At 44.5% G+C, this 20,378-nt stretch overlaps 2 protein-coding genes across 3 annotated transcripts in view; one reads left to right on the top strand and one right to left on the bottom strand.

The window, feature by feature from the left end:
* eif2ak1 (eukaryotic translation initiation factor 2-alpha kinase 1) overlaps positions 1-18,989 on the top strand; it is a 63,621-nt gene extending 44,632 nt beyond the window's left edge. For both annotated transcript variants that reach the window (XM_072269145.1, XM_072269144.1), the window contains 4 exons: positions 13,104-13,221; positions 13,806-13,885; positions 14,852-15,082; positions 17,073-18,989. In XM_072269145.1, coding sequence (XP_072125246.1) covers positions 13,104-13,221; positions 13,806-13,885; positions 14,852-15,082; positions 17,073-17,225 — 582 coding nt within the window. In that variant the 3' untranslated portion in view covers positions 17,226-18,989. The remainder of the gene's footprint in view (positions 1-13,103; positions 13,222-13,805; positions 13,886-14,851; positions 15,083-17,072) is intronic.
* Positions 610-12,246, bottom strand: LOC140203262 (ankyrin repeat domain-containing protein 61-like). The gene is made up of 3 exons (XM_072269276.1): positions 12,094-12,246; positions 5,203-5,297; positions 610-1,630 (listed from the first exon to the last, which is right to left on the bottom strand). The coding sequence occupies exons 1-3, from the start codon at positions 12,244-12,246 to the stop codon at positions 610-612; spliced, it is 1,269 nt and encodes a 422-aa protein (XP_072125377.1).
* Positions 18,990-20,378: the final 1,389 nt, after the last annotated feature.

Below are 20,378 nucleotides of genomic sequence, written 5' to 3'. Positions count from 1 at the left end.
TGTAGTTGTCTCTACCACCACCCCAGTAGAACATTCCATACACCCACCACTCTTTGTGTAAAAGAAAAAACATACCCATGAACATTTTCCCTGACCTTTCCTCCAATCACCTTAAAATTGTTCCCCCTCGTCTTAGCCAGTTCCACCCCTGGGGTAAAAAAAGTCTCTGGTTGTCCACTCCATCTATGCCTTTTATCATCTTATACACTTATGTCAAGTCACCTCTCATCCTCCTTCCCTCCGAAGAAAAAAGCCCTAGCTCGCTCAACCTCTCCTCATAAGACATGCTCTCCAATCCAGGGATCACCCTGGTAGATCTCCTTTGCACCGTCTCTAAAGTATCCACATCCTTCCTATACTGAAGTGACTGGAACTCAACACAAAATACTAAGCAGCCTGATACTGAGGGCATAAGCAGGGGCAGGCCATCCAGCCCATACTGTCTGTGCTTTCATCCAATGAGCTCCTTGTGCTTTTAGGTCCTTGAATGAGAAAATTGCCAGATGGAAAGATTCATAGCTGAGTCATATCTCTTTTTAAATGAGGGAAACTTAGTGAGACATTTTTATTTTCATACAGCTTAATGGGGTTTGGAGTAGAGGGCTGAGCTTAGAGGTGCACGCCGCTGAAGCTGTTGTCGAGGCCAGCTAGGGCTCCCGGTTGATGCCGCTCGTTCGGGACTTCTGCCACCACCTCCTCCAGCTGCTCGGCGTACTCCTGGTAACTGTAGAGGAAGATCCAGACCGGGCGTGGCAGGAACTGCTGGGTCTGGCGGCGGCTGTAGACCCTGCGGACGGCTGCTCGGCAGAGGTCGCGGAGGGCGGGCGGTTGTCGGCACAGGGCCTGCAGGAACTTGCGGTGGCGGCGGAGCTCGGGGCCGCAGATGCCGCTGGGGAGCGAGCCACTGGCGTCCGTGAGGTGAGGCGGGCAAGAGAGGGCGAGCAGCTTGGCAAGCATGCGGCGGCGCCGCAGGTTTGGCCGGCGCTCCAGGAAGAGGGCAAGGGGCGTCTCGCCGAGCTCGGTGCGGAGGCGCAGGTCGGCGCCATGCTCCAGCAGCAGGTCCATCAGCTCTTCCTGGCCGCCGAAGCAGGCCTCGTGGGTCGCTGACCTGCCCCGCCAGTCGCTAGCATTCACAGCCGCGCCTGCCGCCAGTAGCGCCTGCACGCATTCCATGCCGACGCCCAGCCACCGTCCCACCTTGCCTGAGGTAGCAGCCACAGCCAGCTGCAGCGGCGTGCAGCCGCTCACCAGCACCCGGGCGTCCAACCTCGCCCCCCGGCCTAGCAGCTCCTGGGTCACCTTGGTGTCCAGCAGGCAGCTGGCCATGTGTAGAGGTGTCATGCCGTACTGGTCTGCGGCCTCCAGCTCAGCCCCGTGGCGAGCCAGCACGGCCACGGCCGACCAGACCCCGTAACGGACGGCCAGGTGCAGTGGCGTGTCCCGGCCCTCAGCGCCTGTCGTGGCATTCACATCCACCCCCTGCTGGCACATCAGGCGGAGGCAGGCGCAGGCCCGGCTGTGCATGGCCGCCATGGCCTTTTCAATCTTGGTCTTGGGCACGGTGCAGCCCCGAGCAATGTTGGGCCAGTGCATGAGGACATGGTGCAGCGAACTTCGACCCCTGGAATCCCTAGTAAACAAAGGGAGAGAGGGAGAAATCCCGTGAGAAACCAGTCGATAGAAGCTATATTTCTGTAGTAATTTGCACAACCAGTCTGCCAGAGAACAATCACTTGGACAGGACAAAGAAGTGGGCAGGACATATAATTGTGGCAGCTGCCCACCCTGCAAACTACATCTTCCAAAAGCTCCCTCAGGCAGTTAAACCCTCCCAACCATTGAGCACATGTTGCAGGAAAGCAGCATCCATCATCAAGAACCCCCAACAGCCAGGCCACACTCTGTTCTCACTGCTGCCATCATGAAGTAGGTACAAGAGCCTCAGGACTTACACCACCAGGTTCAGGAACAGTTATTACCCCTGAAACATCAGGGTTTTAGACCAGAGGGGATGACTTGAGGGAGGAGCTGGCCAAAGTTGACTGGAAGGATATCCTAGCAGGGATGACAGTGGAACAACAATGGCAGGTATTTCTGGGAATAATACAGAAGGTGCAGGATCAGTTCATTCCAAAGAGGAAGAAAGGTTCTAAGGGAAGTAAGGGGTGACCGTGGATGACAAGGGAAGTCAAGGACGGTATAAAAATAAAAGAGAGGAAGTATAACATAGCAAGGATGAGTGGGAAGCCAGAGGATTGGGAGACTTTTAAGGAGCAACAGAAGATAACTAAAAAGGCAATACAGGGGGAAAAGATGAGGTATGAAGGTAAGCTAGCCAAGAATATAAAGGAGGATAGTAAAAGCTTCTTTAGGTATGTGAAGAGGAAAAAAATGAGTTAAGGTCAAAGTTGGGCCCTTGAAGATAGAAACGGGTGAAATTATTATGGGGAACAAGGAAATGACAGACGAGCTGAACAGGTACTTTGGATCTGTCTTCACTAGGGAAGACACAAACAATCTCCGAGATGTAACAGTGGCCAGAGGACCTAGGGTAACGGAGAAACTGAAGGAGATTCACATTAGGCAGAAAATGGTGTTGGGTAAACTGATGGGACTGAAGGCTGATAAATCCCCAGGGCCTGATGGTCTGCATCTCAGGGTACTTAAGGAGGTGGCTCTAAAAATCGTGGATGCAATGGTAATCATTTTCCAATGTTCTATAGATTCAGGATCAGTTCCTGCAGATTGGAGGGTAGCTAATGTTATCCCACTTCTTAAGAAAGGAGGGAGAGAGAAAACAGGCAATTATAGACCAGTTAGTCTGACATCAGTGGTGGGGAAGATGCTGGAGTCAATTATAAAAGTTGAAATAGCGGCATATTTGGATAGCAGTAGCAGGATAGGTCCGAGTCAGCATGGATTTACGAAGGGGAAATCATGCTTGACTAATCTTCTGGAATTTTTAAGAATGTAACTATGAAAATAGACAAGGGAGAGCTAGTGGATGTAGGGTACCTGGACTTTCAGAAAGCCTTTGATAAGGTCCCACATAGGAGATTAGTGGGCAAAATTAGAGCACATGGTATTGGGGGTAGGATACTGACATGGATAGAAAATTGGTTGGCAGACAGGAAACAAAGAGTAGGGATTAATGGGTCCTTTTCAGAATGGCAGGCAATGACTAGTGGGGTACCCCAAGGCTCGGTGCTGGGACCGCAGCTATTTACAATATACATTAATGATTTAGATGAAGGGATTAAAAGTAACATTAGCAAATTTGCAGATGACACAAAGCTGGGTGTCGGTGTGAAATGTGAGGAGGATGTTATGAGAATGCAGGGTGACCTGGACGGGTTGGGTGAGTGGGCAGATGCAGTTTAATGTGGATAAATGTGAGGTTATCCACTTTGGTGGCAAGAACAGGAAGGCAGATTACTATCTGAATTGTGTCAAGTTAGGAAAAGGGGAAGTACAACAAGATCTAGGTGTCCTTGTTCATCAGTCACTGAAAGTAAGCATGCAGGTACAGCAGGCAGTGAAGAAAACTAATGGCATGTTGGCCTTCATAACAAAGGGGGGTTGAGTATAGGAGGAAAAAGGTCCTTCTGCAGTTGTACAGGGCCCTGGTGAGACCACACCTGGAGTATTGTGTGCAGTTTTGGTCTCCAAATTTGAGGAAGGACATTCTAGCTATTGAGGGAGTGCAGCGAAGGTTCACGAGGTTAATTCTCAGAATGATGGGCCTGTCATGTGTTGAAAGATTGGAGCGATTGGGCTTGTATACACGGGAATTTAGAAGGATGAGAGGGGATCTGATTGAAACATGTAAGATTATTAAGTGATTGGACATGCTAGAGGCAGGAAACATGTTCCCATTGTTGGGGGAGTCTAGAACCAGAGGCCACAGTTCAAGAATAAGGAGTAGACCATTTAGAACGGAGTTGAGGAAAAACTTTTTCACACAGAGGGTCTGTGGATCTGTGGAATGCTCTGCCTCAGAAGGCAGTGGAGGCCAATTCTCTGGATTCTTTCGAGAAAGAGTTAGGTAGAGCTCTTAAAGATAGTGGAGTGAAGGGACATGGGGAGAAGGCAGGAGCAGGGTACTGACTGTGGATGATCAGCCATGATCACAGTGAATGGCGGTGCTGGCTCGAAGGGCTAAATGGCCCACTCCTGCACCTGTTGTCTATTGACTTCACTCAACTTCACTTGTCCCATCATTGAAACGTTCCCAAACAACAGGAGTTCTGCAGATGCTGGAAATTCAAGCAACACACATCAAAGTTGCTGGTGAACGCAGCAGGCCAGGCAGCATCTCTAGGAAGAGGTACAGTCGACGTTTCAGTCCGAGACCCTTCGTCAGGACTAACTGAAGGAAGAGTTAGTACGAGATATTAAAGATTGAAACGTTCCCACGGCCCATAGAGTCACTTTCAAGAACTTTTTGTCTCATATTCTCAATATTTATTGGTTATTTATTTTTATTTCATATGGCCTCAGTAGAGTGGATATGGAAAGGATGTTTCCTAAGACCGAAGAACACAGCCTCAGAATAAAGGGGCATCCTTTTCTTTGAATGGTGGACCTGTGGAGCTTGTTGCCGTAGGTGGCTGTGAAGGCCAAATCATTGGATATATTTAAGGCAGAGGTTGAAGATTCTTGATTGGTCAGGGCATGAAGGGATACAGGGAGAAGGCAGGAGAAAGAGGCTGAGAAGGAAAATGGATCAGCCATGATGAAATGGCAGAGCAGGCTCGATGGGTCAAATGGCCTAATTCTGCTCGTGTATCTTATGTTGCTATTATTGTTTCTTCTTTTTGTATTTCCACAGTTTGTTGTTTCTGCAACCTGGTTGAACCAGTTGGTTGGTCTTTGATCGATTCTATAGATTTGCTGAGTATGTCTGCAAGAAAATTAATCTCAGGGTTGGATATGGTGACATGTATGTACTTTGATAATAAAGTTTACTTTGAACTTTAGTTAGCCACCACACTCCCCTCTGTTACCTCAGTCACTGCACTGTAACCTCTTTAAGCCACTTCTTATAATGCTGTTGACATTGTAAATACCTGCTGGTGTTCATGTATTTGTGCGCATTTTATTCCATATCTGTAGTTTAACTAACTTTATTTTATCTGTAATTCTTATTCCATATAATAGTTACCCAAAGGCAGAAGAGACACTCTCACTTGCCTCACTTACTTTGCCTCCAGGTCAGCCTTGTGTCGAATCAAACATTCTAAGCTCCCCACTTTCCGATAGGTAGCAGCCAAGTGGATTGGTAGGATGGACAGTCCCTGTGGATGAGAAAAGTCAGATTATTGACTGAAAAGCAAAGGAAAAACCACAGATGCCAGAAATTTGAAATAAAAGTATGGTTGGGAATATTCAGCAGACCAGGCAGCATTCCGTGAAGACAGAGAGCTGCTGTTTTTTTTATTTCAGAGTTGGAGAGGTGAGAAAACTAGTATGTTTTCATTTGCAGTGAGAGGGGAGAATCAACGGAACATGATCAGGAGACCAAGGTTGTCCATGACCATAAAACAAAAGTGCAGAATTAGGCCCATTGAGTCTGTTCTGCTATTCAATCATGACTGATTTATTTTCCTTCTCCTCGTAACCTTACTAATCAAGAACTTATCAGCCTCCACTTTAAATATACCCAATGACGGCCTCTGTAGCCATCAATTTAACCCTCTCCTAATCACAGCATAATTTACAATGACTAATTAACCTACTAACTGGTACATCTTTGGCCGGTTAGTAGGTTGAGTCGACATCTTAGTTGCCTGTGACAATGACAGTGCAGCACAGCGATTCCAACCTGGGGGAATCCTAAAAAAGCGGTTAGCCCAACTTTATTACAGCTCAGCACATTGGAGTTTGCAGTTCAATTCTGGCGTCCTCTGTAAAAAAAAAAAAAAGTTTGCACATTTTTAATTGCATAATGCCCCACCTCCCCCCCCCCCACCCCATCCGTTATTGCCCATCCTCTGGGCTTCCCCCCTCCCCCTTTCTTTCTCTCCTGTCCTCTCGTCCCATGATCCTCTCATATCCCTTTTGCCTATCACCTGTCCAGCTCTTGGCTCCATCCCTCCCCCTCCTGTGTTCTCCTGTCATTTCGGATCTCCCCCTCCCCCTCCCACTTTCAAATCTCTTACTAGCTCTTCTTTCAGTTAGTCCTGAGGAAGGGTCACGGCCCGAAACATCGACTGTACCTCTTCCTAGAGATGCTGCCTGGCCTGCTGTGTTCACCAGCAACTTTTATGTGTGTTGCTTGAAACTCCAGCATCTGCAGATTTCCTCGTGTTTGCACATTCTTCCCATGTTTACATGGGTTTCCTCTGGGTGCTCTGGTTTCCTCCCATAACCCAAAGATGTACCAGTTAGTAAGTTAATTAGTCATTGTAAACTGGCCTGTGATTAGGCTGGGGTTAAACTGGTGAGTTGCTGGGTGGAGTTGCTCTGTGGGCCGGAAGGACCCGTTTCATCTGTGTCTCTAAAAAAAACATACCATCTTGTTCCAACTGTGCTGGTTTGAGAAACCACATAATGGGCTTCATTACATGCTGTTGTCAAATTCCCAATGAAAAATTCATCAGGTTACCTGTTATGCAAAAAGAGTACAAAATTTAAAATTTTAGTAGAAATGAAACAAAACAGTGATATTTCTGCAACTATGCTGTGTACATACATTTACTGATGCTTCTGGACACATCTTCAGTGATGTTCCTGGAATCATCAGGCGTTTCGGGTCTTTCAACATCATACAACCTCCTCCAGGTGACCCAGCCGGGGCTGATCAGACCCCAGCTTGTGTCCAGATGGCTAGCTACTTATGACTCCATGGCTCCCCTCTTTTGAGCCACAGCCATCTTGACGCCCTCTCTGCCGCATCGGTGGTTCTGCGGATGGCTCTCCTCTTCCTCTCTCCCTCGATGCCCAAAATGCTGAAGGCTCTGGCTAAGGAACGGGCTGTGAATCCCCCACAACCAACCTCCACTGGGAGACACCTCGCTCTCCATCCAGCCTGCTGACAGTTGCTGACCAGTCCTGCGTACTTGGAGAGCTTCCTATCAAAGGCCTCTTCCAAGCTATCTCCCCATGGGACCGTCAGCTCCAGCAGCACCACTTGCTTAGTCGACTCAGACACTAGGACAATGGTCGCGGGGTGGTGGCTGCGATATAGTTGGGGAACTTCAGCTGCCCTTCGAGGTCCACCAACAGCTGCCAGTCTCTTGCAGAGGTCAGAATGCCTGCAGATGTTCTTTTGGCAGGTATTGGCTGCTCCCCAGCTCTGACAAAGGCAATGGTCTGCTATAATACTGGTTAAAATTTCATATCTTACACACTGTTGCAAAGAGGGCTACTTACTACTGTACAACCTATTTACATCTGATGATAGAATGAGCCTAGGTCCCTCACTTAACGCTGTCCCGTGTAGTGCTCTTGGTCCTCTGGTCTGAACACTCACAGGTATAATTACAAAAAGGTAACAGTGCAGGCTGCGTGCGGGGAGCTGGCACAGATTCTTCCGCAATGCCGTGCCAGTCCCTATCCTCTGCTAGCGCTCCCCCAGCACTGGATCCCCTTGTGTCTGCTAGCACTCCCCCAGGGATAATCCCCCTCGTGGCTCAATGGGAGGAGGCTACCTGTGAGGGATGCTTTTGATCCAAGATTCTTTCGAAAGTCAAGAAAGAGGCATGAAACTTGTTGCTTTATGATGGTTTGATTAAGGGCTAATAGAAAAGAGGGAGTTGGGAACAGAAAGAAGCAAGAAGCTATTTGGGGAAGGGAAAGATGCCAGACCAATGTGCTCAGCCCTTTTTATGTCATAGATAAGAGACATTTCATTTAAATTTGTAGATAACAATCAACCAATCAGACAGCCCCTTTTCAAATAATGCAATACCAAGAACATTCCAGAAAGAGGCAGAACTGTAACCACTAGAGGACACTCTGAACAACTACATATACGTACTGTGTCCATGAGGAAACACACTGAACAGTTACATGTCCCGATGAAGGGTCTCAGCCCAAAGCATTGACTGTTTATTGATTTCCGTAGATGCTGCCTGACCTGCTGAGTTCTTCCAGCATTTTGTGTGTGTTACCCGAGGTTGTTGTAAGAAATACAAGCAGGCATAAATTGTTAAACTGCAAAGAAAAATAACAATTAAACAGTCTAATCCAACGCAGTGACATAGAAAGCCTTTGCCAGGAATATTTTAGGGTACAAATGACTTTATGCTTCCAAGAATTGCTTCTCTTGACAATGAACCCATGAACACTACCTCACTACTTTCGCACTCTTTTTGCACTGATTTAATTTTTTATATATATTTCACATTGTAATTTATAGTATATTTTATGTATTGCACTGTACTGCTGCCGCCAAACAACAAATTTCATGACACGTCAGCCTGTTTCTGTTCTGACCACTTATAATAGGAATCAAGGATTATGGTTATTTATTGCTATTTATTTATATCAGCATTTGCATGGTTCGATGTCCATTGATCCAGTTTACAGTTACTATTGTATACATTTGCTAGGTATGCCCGCAGAAAAAGAATGTGACATGTATGTACTCTGATAATAAATTTTATTTTGAACTTTGAATTTTGATATGGGATTAATGCAAGAAAATGGCAGGAAGATGAGACAAAATCTGACATAGACCATAAGAAATAGGAGCAGAATTAAAGCATTTGGGCCATCAGATCTTCTCTGGCACTCCATCATGGGTGATTTATTATCCCACTCAACCCCGTTCTCCTGCCTTCTCCCTGATCTTTGATGCCCTGGCTAATCAAGAACCTATCAACCTCCACTTTAAATATACCCAATGATTTGGCTTGCACAGCCAACTGTGGCAATGAATTCCACAGAATCACCACTCGCTCTCTAAAGAAAATCCTCTTTACCTCCGTTCTAAAGGAACGTTCCTCTATTCTGAGTCTGTGCCTTCTGATTTTAGATTTCCCCCACGATAGGAAACATCCTCTGCACATCTATTCTAGCTAGGCTTGTCAATATTTGTTAGGTTTCAATGAGTTCCTCCCTCATTCTTCTAAACACCAGTGCGTTCGGGCCCATTGCCATAAAATGCTGCTCATACATTAACCTTTCGTTCCTGGAGTCATTCTCTTGAACTTCCTCTGAACCTTCTCCAGTACTAGTACATCGTTTCTTGGGTAAAGGGCCCAAAACTGCTGACAGTACTCCAGGTGCGGTCTGAGCAATGCCTTAGGCATGATCTTATGGGATGGAGAAGCAGGCAAGATGGGGCCAAGTGCCCTACTGTTGCTCATCTTCCTTGTATCAGCTCTCGCCTACATCTCCACCCTCTCAATTATAGGGAAAATGCACAAAGCCTGTAGTCAGGCAGCATCAATGGAGAGGAATAACCAGTCGATGTCTTGGGCCAAGACGATTCATCAATACCCTCTATAGATGTCTGACTTGCTGAGTTCCTTCAGCATTTTGTGAGTGTTGCTCAAGCTTTCCAGCATCTGCAGAGCGGGCAAGATGGGACCAATAAGTGTTCACTGGCCTTTAACTGTTCTACTGGAGGCTTTGGCTCGATTAGTTTGAGTGGATGAATTATTGACCTTGCCCTACGGGGAATATTTCTCTTGAGAATTGAGGTGTTCAGACGCTCTATTTGGGGCATGTATTGTTTCTTGAACAGAAGGAAGACATAAGGTTGCTGCTGGCCCTCTTAGCAGCAAGTAAGAAATCAATCACTAGAAAGTGGCTAAATCCAATACCACCTACATTAGAAGATTGGCACGAAATTATCTTGGAAATATTTAAAATGGAAAAGTTGACTTACTCCCTGAGAATTCAAAAAGAAAAATTTTATCAAATCTGGAATAAATGGATTGAATATATAACCCCAATGCGAGCAGACTTTAGATGAATCTCCTAATGATTTATACTGCTCTTCTCATCAACACAGTAATATTGCTAATGTAAGCACCCCTAGTCTAAATGTTTACTGTTTTTGTCTTTTTTTTTGTTTGGAAAATAGAGAATTAATACAAGTAAAGGAAAAGATTTGGGTAAGGGATAAAAAATGATAAAATTAAGTAAATAAGTACATAGGGATGGGATAATTATGTTTGGGGGCAGGAGCAAGCATGAACAAGTTAGGATATAAACACCTATAATGGTTGTTACATAGGCTTACACACAACATTTTGGACCAGAAGAAGTGATCCAGAAGAGATGTATGGAAACTATTACTAATCCACTATTATTACTACTTAACAATTAATACCATTACTTAGCCTAATAGATTAGAATTTCTACTGTACATAATTATCTATTTAAGTGTCTAATTTCTTTTTATATCATCTCAATGTGTACTTAAGAATGTATAAATAATTATAGTTTTATACATATAAAAAATGGAAAAGGTTATACATGTGAAAAAAGTACATGATACTTGTGAATTCCTTATCCAAATAAAAATAAAATTTAAAAAAAAAGAACTGAGGTGTTCAATTCTGGCCTCAAACAACCTGGGGAAATCAGATTTCGAGCTGTTAAGGGAGTGACAGAAACTTGCACCATTCAGCCTTGTGTTGTGGAACAGTCTAATCCCACCTTCAAGCAGCTGATATGTAGCCCTGTGGATCACAGCTCCTCAACTATGTATAAAACTTTAAGCGCACTGTTAGGATTTACCTGATCTTGATATACAGATGCCAAGGTACAGTTTTTCCAGATGCTTATTGGCTCATTGACCGGATGTACTGTCAACAGATTTGTGATGGTCTCCTGGTCATCCCTCATTATGGCATCGTGAAGCTTGGCGTGCAGATAATCAAACTTAGCCTGGCATTCACACATTTTTGAACGAGGTTCTTCAACAGCGCTTCTTCACAGAGTGAGTGTTCAATCGACGAATGTTCTTGATTTGCAAGCTGTCCTTGCAAAGGGCAGCTCAGGGAAAGTTTGGCCACTGTCACTTGTGAGATTGGGCTGAGATCCCCACAGTATTTCTTTTGCTTTGGTCTGTATCAGAGGTTTCCTGTTGGGGGTTGAGTAAGTGCAATTTTGATTCATTTTGGGTTGTGATGGCAGCAGATTGTGACATCATGCTGATGGTGTTCCAGGTGGAATTTTTATCACAACGTTACATTCTCGAGCGGAATTTCAGAATTTTGACCATCCACAGTGATCTGATTGCATTTCAAAGCTCATTGTCAAAGTGCATAAATGTCACCGTATACAACCAGGAGATTAATTTTCTTGCGGGCATACTCAATAAACCCGTAGTAGAATATTAACCATAATGGAATCAATAAAAGACTGCACTACCTTGGGCATTCAACTAATGCGCAAAAGACAACAAACTGCAAATACAAAAAGAAAGCAAATAATAATAAATAAATAATAAATATTGAGAACATGAGATGCAGAGTCGTTGAAAGTGAATCCATAGGTTGCAGGAACATTTCATAGAAACATAGAAAACTTGAAGCACAATATAGACTCTTTGGCCCACAAAGCTGTGCCGAACACGTCCCTACCCTAGAAATTATCTAGGGTTACCCATAGCCCTCTATTTTTCTAAGCTCCATGTACCTATCCGGTAGTCTCTTAAAAGACCCTATCGTATCCACCTCCACCACCGTTGCCAGCAGCCCATTCCATGCATTCACCACTCTCTGCATCAAAAACTAACCCTGATATCTCCTCTGTACCTACTTCCAATCACCTTAAAACTGTGCCCTCTTGTGCTAGCCATTTCAGCCCTGGAAAAAAGCCTCTGACTATCCACACGATCAATGCCTCTCATCATCTTGTACACCTCAATCAAGTCACCTCTCATCCTCCGCCACTCCAAGGAGAAAAGGCTGAGTTCACTCAGCCTGCTCTTATAAGGAAGTGGAGGAGATGTAGAGTCTTGTAGCCACAGGGAGAAGGGATCTCATGTGACGTTCAGTGGTGCACCTTCGATGGAATCAGTCTGTTACCAAAGGTGCTCCTCTGTTTGTCCGGCATGTCATGGAGGGGGTGAGAGGGATTGTCCATAACGTTCTGTAGCTTCTGCAGCATTCTCCTGTCAGACACAACTACCAGGGAATCCAGTTCCACCTCCAGAACGGAACCAGCCTTCCTGACGAGCTTACCGACCTTCTTGGCGTCAGCTGCTCTCACCCTGCTGCCCCAGCAGACCACAGCGTAGAGTAGAATGCTGGCCACCACTGAGCTGTAGAAGATCTGCAACATAGCACTGCAGATGTTGAATGACCGGAGCCGCCTCAGAAAGTACAGTCGACACTGCCCCTTCTTGTACAGAGCCCCTATGTTTTCAGTCCAGTCCAGTTTATTGTCCAGGTGAGTTCCCAGATATTAGTAGTCCAGATTGCCTAATTGTAGTAATTGCTTAATGGTGCTGACACTTTGAAGTAGTTCAACTATGCTAAAAATGTTTTGTTGATGGTTTTTGTTTGTACTCAGTGTCTGAGGCTTCTCACTTAAAGGTCCAACAATAATCAGCCAGCATTGATGGATTCCAGTTGCCCTGATACCGTTTCACCATGACCGCAATGTCCTGGTGAAACCTTTTACCATGGTCGTCACTGATTTGCAGGGAGGAAGTCTAAATGGGAATGCAAAAAATGAATCTTTAGTGCCATATTGCATGGTTTTGTATGCTTGAAGCATGTTGTCAACCAGCTGCATGTGGTTTGGTACTCTATAGTTACCAAGAAAATTTTCAACAACATCCTTGACTGCCTTCCATGCGATTTTCTCCTGTTACACTAGTCCTTTGAATTGACTTTGGTCTGTTTGACTTGTGGACCAATAAAAATGCCTTCCATCGTCTTTGCATCAGTTATTCTGACTTGAATTATGAATTGAAATTACAAATATAGGTGATTTAGCAATAGGGAAATTTCATGGTGATTTTTCATGATCAGTAGCTCAGAATCCCTAAGGTACACCCAAAGGTATTCAGGAAGAAAAATCCTTGTTGTTCAGTGTAATAAACCAATTACCAATTACATATGGTTCTGTTACATGCAGCTTGCATTGTTCATGAATGTACTTGATCAATGTACTCACACTATGTTCTATTAAAGCCGAGGAACATATTTCTTCATGCCCCTGACTGTCATGTTCGGATCGGGGATTTTGGACTGGCCTGCAGTGACATCATTGAGACATCGGACTCTTGGCCAGCCAAGACTGAAGAATCCAGTGAGTATTAGAGGTGGCAGACATGTGATGTTCAGAGAGTAGCTCACTTCCCTCTGTCTGCACATCTAAGACCAGAACACAACTGGGGTGGCACAGTAGGGTAGTGGTTAGCACAATGCTTTACAGTACAGGTGACTTGGGTTCAATTCCCATCACTGCCTGTAAGGAGTTTGTATGTTCTCCCCGTGACCACGTGAGTTTCCTCCGGGGGCTCCAGTTTCCTCCTGCAGTCCAAAGGCGTACCTGTTGGTAGGTCAACTGGTCATTGTAAATTGTCCCGTGATTAGGCTAGGATTAAATTGGGTGATTGCTGGGCAGTGAGGCTTGAAAGGTCGGAAGGGCCTGTTCTGCGCTGTATCTCAAAAAATAAAGAAAGTTGTAAGATTGAGATTCATTTCCTGCCCCAGAATCAATGGACCAAATGGCCTAATTCTCCTCTTATGTCTTATGGTCTTAAGATGGTCCTGTAAACATGTCCGTTTTAGTAAATGTCTACTCAGTGCCCTAACATCTCCCAGGAAGGTTCAGTGTCACTTTTTGCTCTACTTTGTCGCTGATGTTCTCTGTTTCCTGCTTTCACTCAGACTTGAAACACACTGCGGGAGTTGGAACCTCTCTGTATGCTTCTCCAGAACAACTGAAAGGCTGTCACTATGATTTTAAGGTACACATTTTATGTTCAAAACATGACTCCTGTGTAATTGACCCCATTATAATTCACTTATTCACCAAGCCAGCATTCTGACTGTGTCATAGACTAAACTGCTGCCTGATAGCTCTAGCAACCCCGGTTCAATCCTAACATCAGCACCTCTAAGATTAGTGTCTACACTTTCTGAGGAGATTGCAAGGCCCCCAGTTCCCATCCTCATATCTTTCTCCAAGAACATCATGGAGAATATCCTGTCTGGCTGCATCATTGTGCGATATGGAATCTGCAAGGCATCGGACCACAAGATCCCACAGAGGATGGTAAAAACTGCAGAGAGGATAATTGGGCATATACCAGGAGCATTGTAGACAAAGGGCCCAAAGCATTGTTGAGGATCCCTACCACCCATCCCACAATCTCTTTGACCCACTACCATCAGGAAGGTAGTACAGGTGCATCAGGACAAGGACTGTCAGACTGGGTAACAGCTTCTTCCCTCAGGCTGTGAGACTAATGAATACCCTGCCACCACTGAGGTCTCATCAGAAGAACAGCGAGCTGTTTACTGTTCACCTGTGCTGCGCATGACACGCACTTTGAATTATATTTTATTGACTTACTAATGGTAACATTTTGCTCTATGCGCTGTGGGCGCCATTGTACGGTAGCAGTTAGTGCGATGCTATCACAGCTCAGAGCATCGGAGTTCAGAGTTTAATTACAACACCATTTATAAGGTGTTGGGAAGGACCTTTACCGTGCTGTACCTGTAAATAAAATAGAACAAAATGTTTTATGGATGCACTATGGTCTGGAGGAACATTGCTTCATTTGGCTGAATGACGAGATGACAGGACAGCCAGATGAGGATCAACTTCAACTTCAACTTGAACTTAAATATGATTAGCACCAACGGAGTGGTTGGTGTGACTGGACTATTGTGCTTAAACACCAGTGTGTTTCTATCTGCTCTTTCAGTCGGATATGTACAGTGTTGGCATCATCTTATTGGAGCTCTTTCACCCCTTCGGAACTGACATGGAAAGGACGAAGGTCATCACAGCGCTACGGGAAGGCCACGTTCCAGAGGACTTTACGCAACAGTGGCCCGTACAAGCCAAGTACATTAAGCTGCTTACCAGCAAGGTTGCCTACCACAGACCAAGTGCAGATGAGATGTTGGCCAGCGAACTCTTCTGTCTTCTCACGGTAAGCTCTCCTTGAGCCCAGCTGTGCGTATCGTCAGGATGGGCACCATGGTAATGTAGCATTTACCGCACTGCTTTTACTGCTCAGGGCATCAGGGTTCAGAGTTCAATTCTGGTGCCCTCTGTAAGAAGTTTGTGCGTCCTTCTGTGATTGTGTGAGTTTCCTCCAGGTGGTCCTCCCATAGTTTCCTCCCATAGTCCAAAGACGTACTGGTTAGTAGGTCACTGTAAATTGTCCCATGATTAGGCTAGGGTTTAATTGGTGGGTTGCTCTGATTGGGCTGAGAAAGCCCGTTCCACAGTTTATATAAGGCAGAGGAATGTGGTTGCGAGGGAAATGGATCAGCAGAACAGACTCAATGGGCTGAATGGCCTACTCCTGCTCCTATGTTCTATGACCTAAAAATAGAAAGATTGAAAAAAAAAGTAAGATAGAATAGGGTGGGATGGGGTGTTTGGTTATGCTGGCTGCTTTCCAGAGGCAGTGGAAGGTGTGGACAGAATCCATGGAGAGGAGGCTGGTTTCTGTGATGCAACGGGCTGTGTCCACAACTCTGCAGTTTCTTGTAGTCTTGAGCAGCACAGTTGTCATACCTTGCCGTGGTAGATCTGGATGTGATGCTTTCTATGGTGCATCATAAAAATTGGTGAAGGTCAACTGGAGCAAACTTATATAAACAATTTGGATATATATAAAGTTATGGTTAGTAAGTCTGTCAAAAATACTAAAACAGATGGTATTGTAGATAGCGTAGAACGTCATGACAAATTACAGAAGAATCGATATGTGAACTGAGGATTGGTACATGCTTTTAATCCGGAACATTGTGAGGTATTACACTTTGGAGATCAAACCAGGGTAGGACTTGTACAGTGAATGGTATTCTGAAGAGTGTTGTAGAGTGAATGGCATTCTGAAGAGTGTTGTAGAACTGAGAGACCTTGGAATACAAGTGCCTAGTTCATTAAAGTCAGTGTTACATTAAGATAGAGACATGAAGAAGACTTTTGGCACACTAGCCTTCATCAGTCAGGGCACTTGAGTACAGGATTCGGGCCTGTTTCTGCACTGTAGTGTTCTATGACTAAATCTTTTCAAGAGTCTTTTAACAGGACAGGATGAAAGCTGTCGCTGAAGCGTAGAAAAGTACAGCACAAAAACAGGACGTCTGGGTCATCTAGACCCTGCGGAAACCATTTAAACTGCCTACTCCCATCAACCTGCATAGCCCGTCATAGCCCTCCCATCCATGTACCTATCTAAACTTCTCTCAAACGTTGAAATTGAGCTCACGTGCACCACTTGTGCAGGCAGTTTGTGCTACACTCTCATGACCCTTTGAATGAATAAGTTACCCCTCGTGTTCTCTTTAAACTTTTCACCTTTCATCCTTAACCCATGACATCTGGTTGTAGTCCCACCCAACCTCAGTGGAAAAAGCCCACTTGCATTTACCATATCTATACCCCTCATAATTTTGCTTAACTCCATCAAATCTCCTATATTCCAAGGAATAAACATAACCTATTCAATCTTTCCTTATAACTCAGGTCCTTTGGACCAGCAACATCCTGTAAATTTTCTCTGTGCTCTATTCAGCCTTATTTACATATAGGTAGGTGAGCAAAACTGCACACAATACGCCAAATCAGGCCTCACCAGCATCTTATACAACTTAAACAATACATCCCATCTCCTGTACTCAGTACTTTGATTCATGAAGGCCAGTGTGCCGAAAGCTGCCCTTGAGCCTGGTCATGCGTGTTCTCAAACTTTTGAATCTTCTGCCGGATGGAAGTGGGAGAGAACAACCAGGGCAAGTGGGACCTTATGTTGGCTGTTTTACCAAGGCAGTGAGAACTATAGAACCATAGAACCATAGAAACTACAGCACAGACAAAGGGGAGGCTGATTTTCGTGATACTTGTGAAACTCAGTGATACTTACTTTTGTGCTTCACTGATTTTCATTCTCTCTCTCCTACCCACAGGTCACTCAGCTTCATGAGAAACTAGAACAGAAAGTCATGATCCAGGAACAGGAAATTAAGAGTCTACAGCAGAAAGTGATTGATCAGGAAGAAGAAATCAGACAGCTCAAGGAACAAGTGAAATTACTGAGCAGGGAGGGAGGGAGCAGCTAGTGATTTCCACACTTTCCCAGAGAAATTCTCTTAGTTTGCTTTCTTTCCACTCAAATTTATTTGAATACCTCATGTACAATAAATAATGTGTGTGTGGTTTGAATGTATAGGTTTATTTAAATGGATTGTGAGGTGTGAAGGATGATGTATTAAATTTATTAATACATTATCAAGGGTATGCTCTCATTATTGCTATCTATGGCTTTGTGGCTTAGTGGTCTACTGGCATCTTTAAATCATTTGCTCCGGGCAGATGGGGCTTGTTTGCTGTGGTTGGCAGCTCCTCTGGAAGGAAAACTCTGATCTCAAACCTCCACTGCCTTTAAGACTGTGCCCACTCAGGGGGAAGGCTTCAGTAATAAACCCCGAGGAGAAACCCAGAACTGGACACCCAAAGACGGTCCTATGTTGAGTTCAACACCGATTGGCAACTCCTGCTGGTGCCAAACTGTATTAGTCGGCGGGAGGAGAGAGAAGCAGCGCAGCGCAGAGAAAAGCGTGTGCGCAGCCCTCCGGTGAAAAATAGTATCATATCCATTAAATAGGGGCCGTGGACAATTCTGATTTGATGGAGATGGACGTGAAAGCACAGAGGAACATCTGGAGAAATTTCTGAAACGCTCGTTTGCTGCTGTCGTTACTGCGTGGTCGGGAATCTTTCGGAGGGAAGGCCTCAAAATCCCCGGCTTTGCCTGCTGTTGGCGACCGAGATGGAGGTCGAATCATTCAGATAGAGATGGCGCTCTGTACTCGGTGTTGGAGAGCTGATCAGAGCTCAAAGTTTTCGGATTACTCAGAGTCGGACCGTGGTCGGGTATGGCAGGGAGAGTTTTTCTCCTTCTCCCGTCTGCGTGAGATGTGGGACATTTGAGAGACTTTGAACTTTTACAGTGCTCATGGACTTCTTCATAAAGTTCAGGCTCTTGAACAGAAGGGGTTAACTACACTCACTTGCCCATCCATTGAGATGTTTCCACAACCAGAGATCTCACTTCAGGGACTCTTTATCCTGTTATTTCATATTCTTGTTACTTATTAATCGTGGTTTATATTTGCATTTGCACAGTTGTCTTCTGCACTCTGGTTGATCTTTCATTGATCCTGTTATAGTTACGTAACACCCTGGGAAAGGTTTCACTGCTAGTGTAATGGTCTTTCTCTAGAAGCAGTGTTTGGGTTATGGTTAGTGTGCTGCCTTAGTAGTCAGTTTTTTTTATTTGTCACTTAGTATCCTTTGCTGGTAGTTTTGTATAGCAGTCATTTAGGTCATGTGATCTGTCGCTCTAGTTGATTACATCATCAGTAGGCGTTGAGACAGTTTTCCATGTAGACTTGAGGGAGATCTTGTGCCTTTTCATCCAACATCATTCTGACGTTCAGGTCTTTGAAAGCATCGTTGGTATGTAAAAGTAATCTTTGGGTTTTTTATTTATTGATGTATATGTGTATCTCCACAAATCAGAGATATATGAAGGAATCGGAGGAATATTCATGCGGACTACATGTTTTGGCTAAACTGCAGTGAGATAATGTACATAAGATACATTGTATGTAGCAACATCTTGCTTACCAGAACTTTATGATATATTTGGAACTTATTTGTATACAGTATATTGTGTATTATTTTGTATTATTTGTGGTATACTTAATGCTTGCCTTGTACTTAACCATAATGGGAATTTGGACATCTTTTGATTGTATGCTTTTCTTTCTCTCAGTTTCACCCTACTGCCAGTTGCTACATTAAAGAAAGTAAATTTGGAATGTCTTTGTCAGTGTAGTAACTGGGGATGGAGTTCATCTGCCTGTCAATTCATGCAAGGCACGTGAAGAGGACAGGACAGTCAGAGATAACGGGTACTTTGGAATGTGAGCCGTCCAGTGAAGGGAGTGTGTTTTCGTGTTGTGTGCCTGACACTGGGGTGAGCTGGGTCTTTGTTCAGTGGGCGACGAAGGGAGAAGACGCTGCATAGAAGAGGTCATTGGACTCGACCTGGAGCGGGGCCAAGAGCTGATGAAGCCTGGGGAGATCAGAGGAGGATCAGCGAAGGGGAAACCGTGAGCCCCAACTTGTGCACATTAGACTTTCATCAAAATGGCCCCTTTTCTTTTTCAGTCAAATTAAGAATTATAAAGCTCTATCGTTTAATTGTATGTGATGTACTGTCTGTTATTTTGTGGTACTGATTTGTAACAGGGTGACGAATCACGCAGCATCCACACAAATGGTGTTTGGGGTGGGCTCGCACCTCAAGCGAGGCCCGGGATTGTCTTCCCTAGACTTATTCAGCTGCCGGAACCAGTGTTTCAGTTACTGTTGTACAGATTTGCTGAGTATGCCCACAGGAAATGAATCTCAGGGTTCTATGTGGTGATATATATATACACACACACTCTGATAACAAAATTTACTTTGAAATTTGATGTACATCAAAACACATGGTAAAATGTGCCATTCGTGTCAGTGATGTGCTGGGGGGCAGCCCACATGCTTCCGGCACAACTCACTAACCTGAACTACGTCTCAAATATGGGAGGAAACTGAAGAACCCAAAGGAAACTGGAAGAATGTACACACTCATTCCAGACAGCAGCAAAACCACATGCAATGTAGTTTGTCCCAGGTAAAGAATTCTTCCGAACCAAGCTCCCAAAATAATCTATTAAACTTAATCCTTCCACTGTTTAAAATTGAACCCAAGTGTGTACTGCTATATACCTTCAAGATAATTACATCAAGGCACCTACAGGAGCGTTATACAAATTTCAGACCTACATAAATTGTTAAAAGTGGGTTTGGGAAAAGATGTATTTTAAGGAGGACAGTGATCCAGAAAGGTGGGGATTTAGGGAGGGAATTTTATAGCTTGACAACTTAAGACACTCCCAACACTGATGGAGTAATCATAAAATCCAGGATGTGCAAGGATTGGAGGAAAGTAGGGATGGGGCAGGAGTAAAACCAGAGATAAGATTTGAAAACAAGGGTCTGGACTTTAAAATGAAGCATATTAACCCGGATATATATACCCAAGATGCCTAAGACTTTTGAAGTAATTTTATGTATTGCACTGTACTACTGTTGCCAAAAAAAAACATGAGAAATAAGTTATGATAAACCTGATTCTGATATGGCTCTCTGTTGTGGACTGA

This window comes from Mobula birostris, chromosome 9 (assembly GCF_030028105.1).
Source record: "Mobula birostris isolate sMobBir1 chromosome 9, sMobBir1.hap1, whole genome shotgun sequence".
Classification (NCBI taxonomy): domain Eukaryota; kingdom Metazoa; phylum Chordata; class Chondrichthyes; order Myliobatiformes; family Myliobatidae; genus Mobula; species Mobula birostris.
The sequence above is the reverse complement of the archived record's forward strand: the minus strand, read 5'-3'. Positions and strand labels throughout refer to the sequence as shown.

Excerpts from the sequence above, each read along its gene's own strand:
- LOC140203262 (XM_072269276.1), bottom strand. The coding sequence starts at position 12,246 with ATGTTGCAGATCTTCTACAGCTCAGTGGTGGCCAGCATTCTACTCTAC. Across the intron at positions 5,298-12,093 it reads AGGTGGAACTGGATTCCCTG|GGACTGTCCATCCTACCAAT; the intron begins GTAGTTGTGTCT and ends TCTCATCCACAG. Across the intron at positions 1,631-5,202 it reads AAGGCTGACCTGGAGGCAAA|GGATTCCAGGGGTCGAAGTT; the intron begins GTAAGTGAGGCA and ends TTTGTTTACTAG.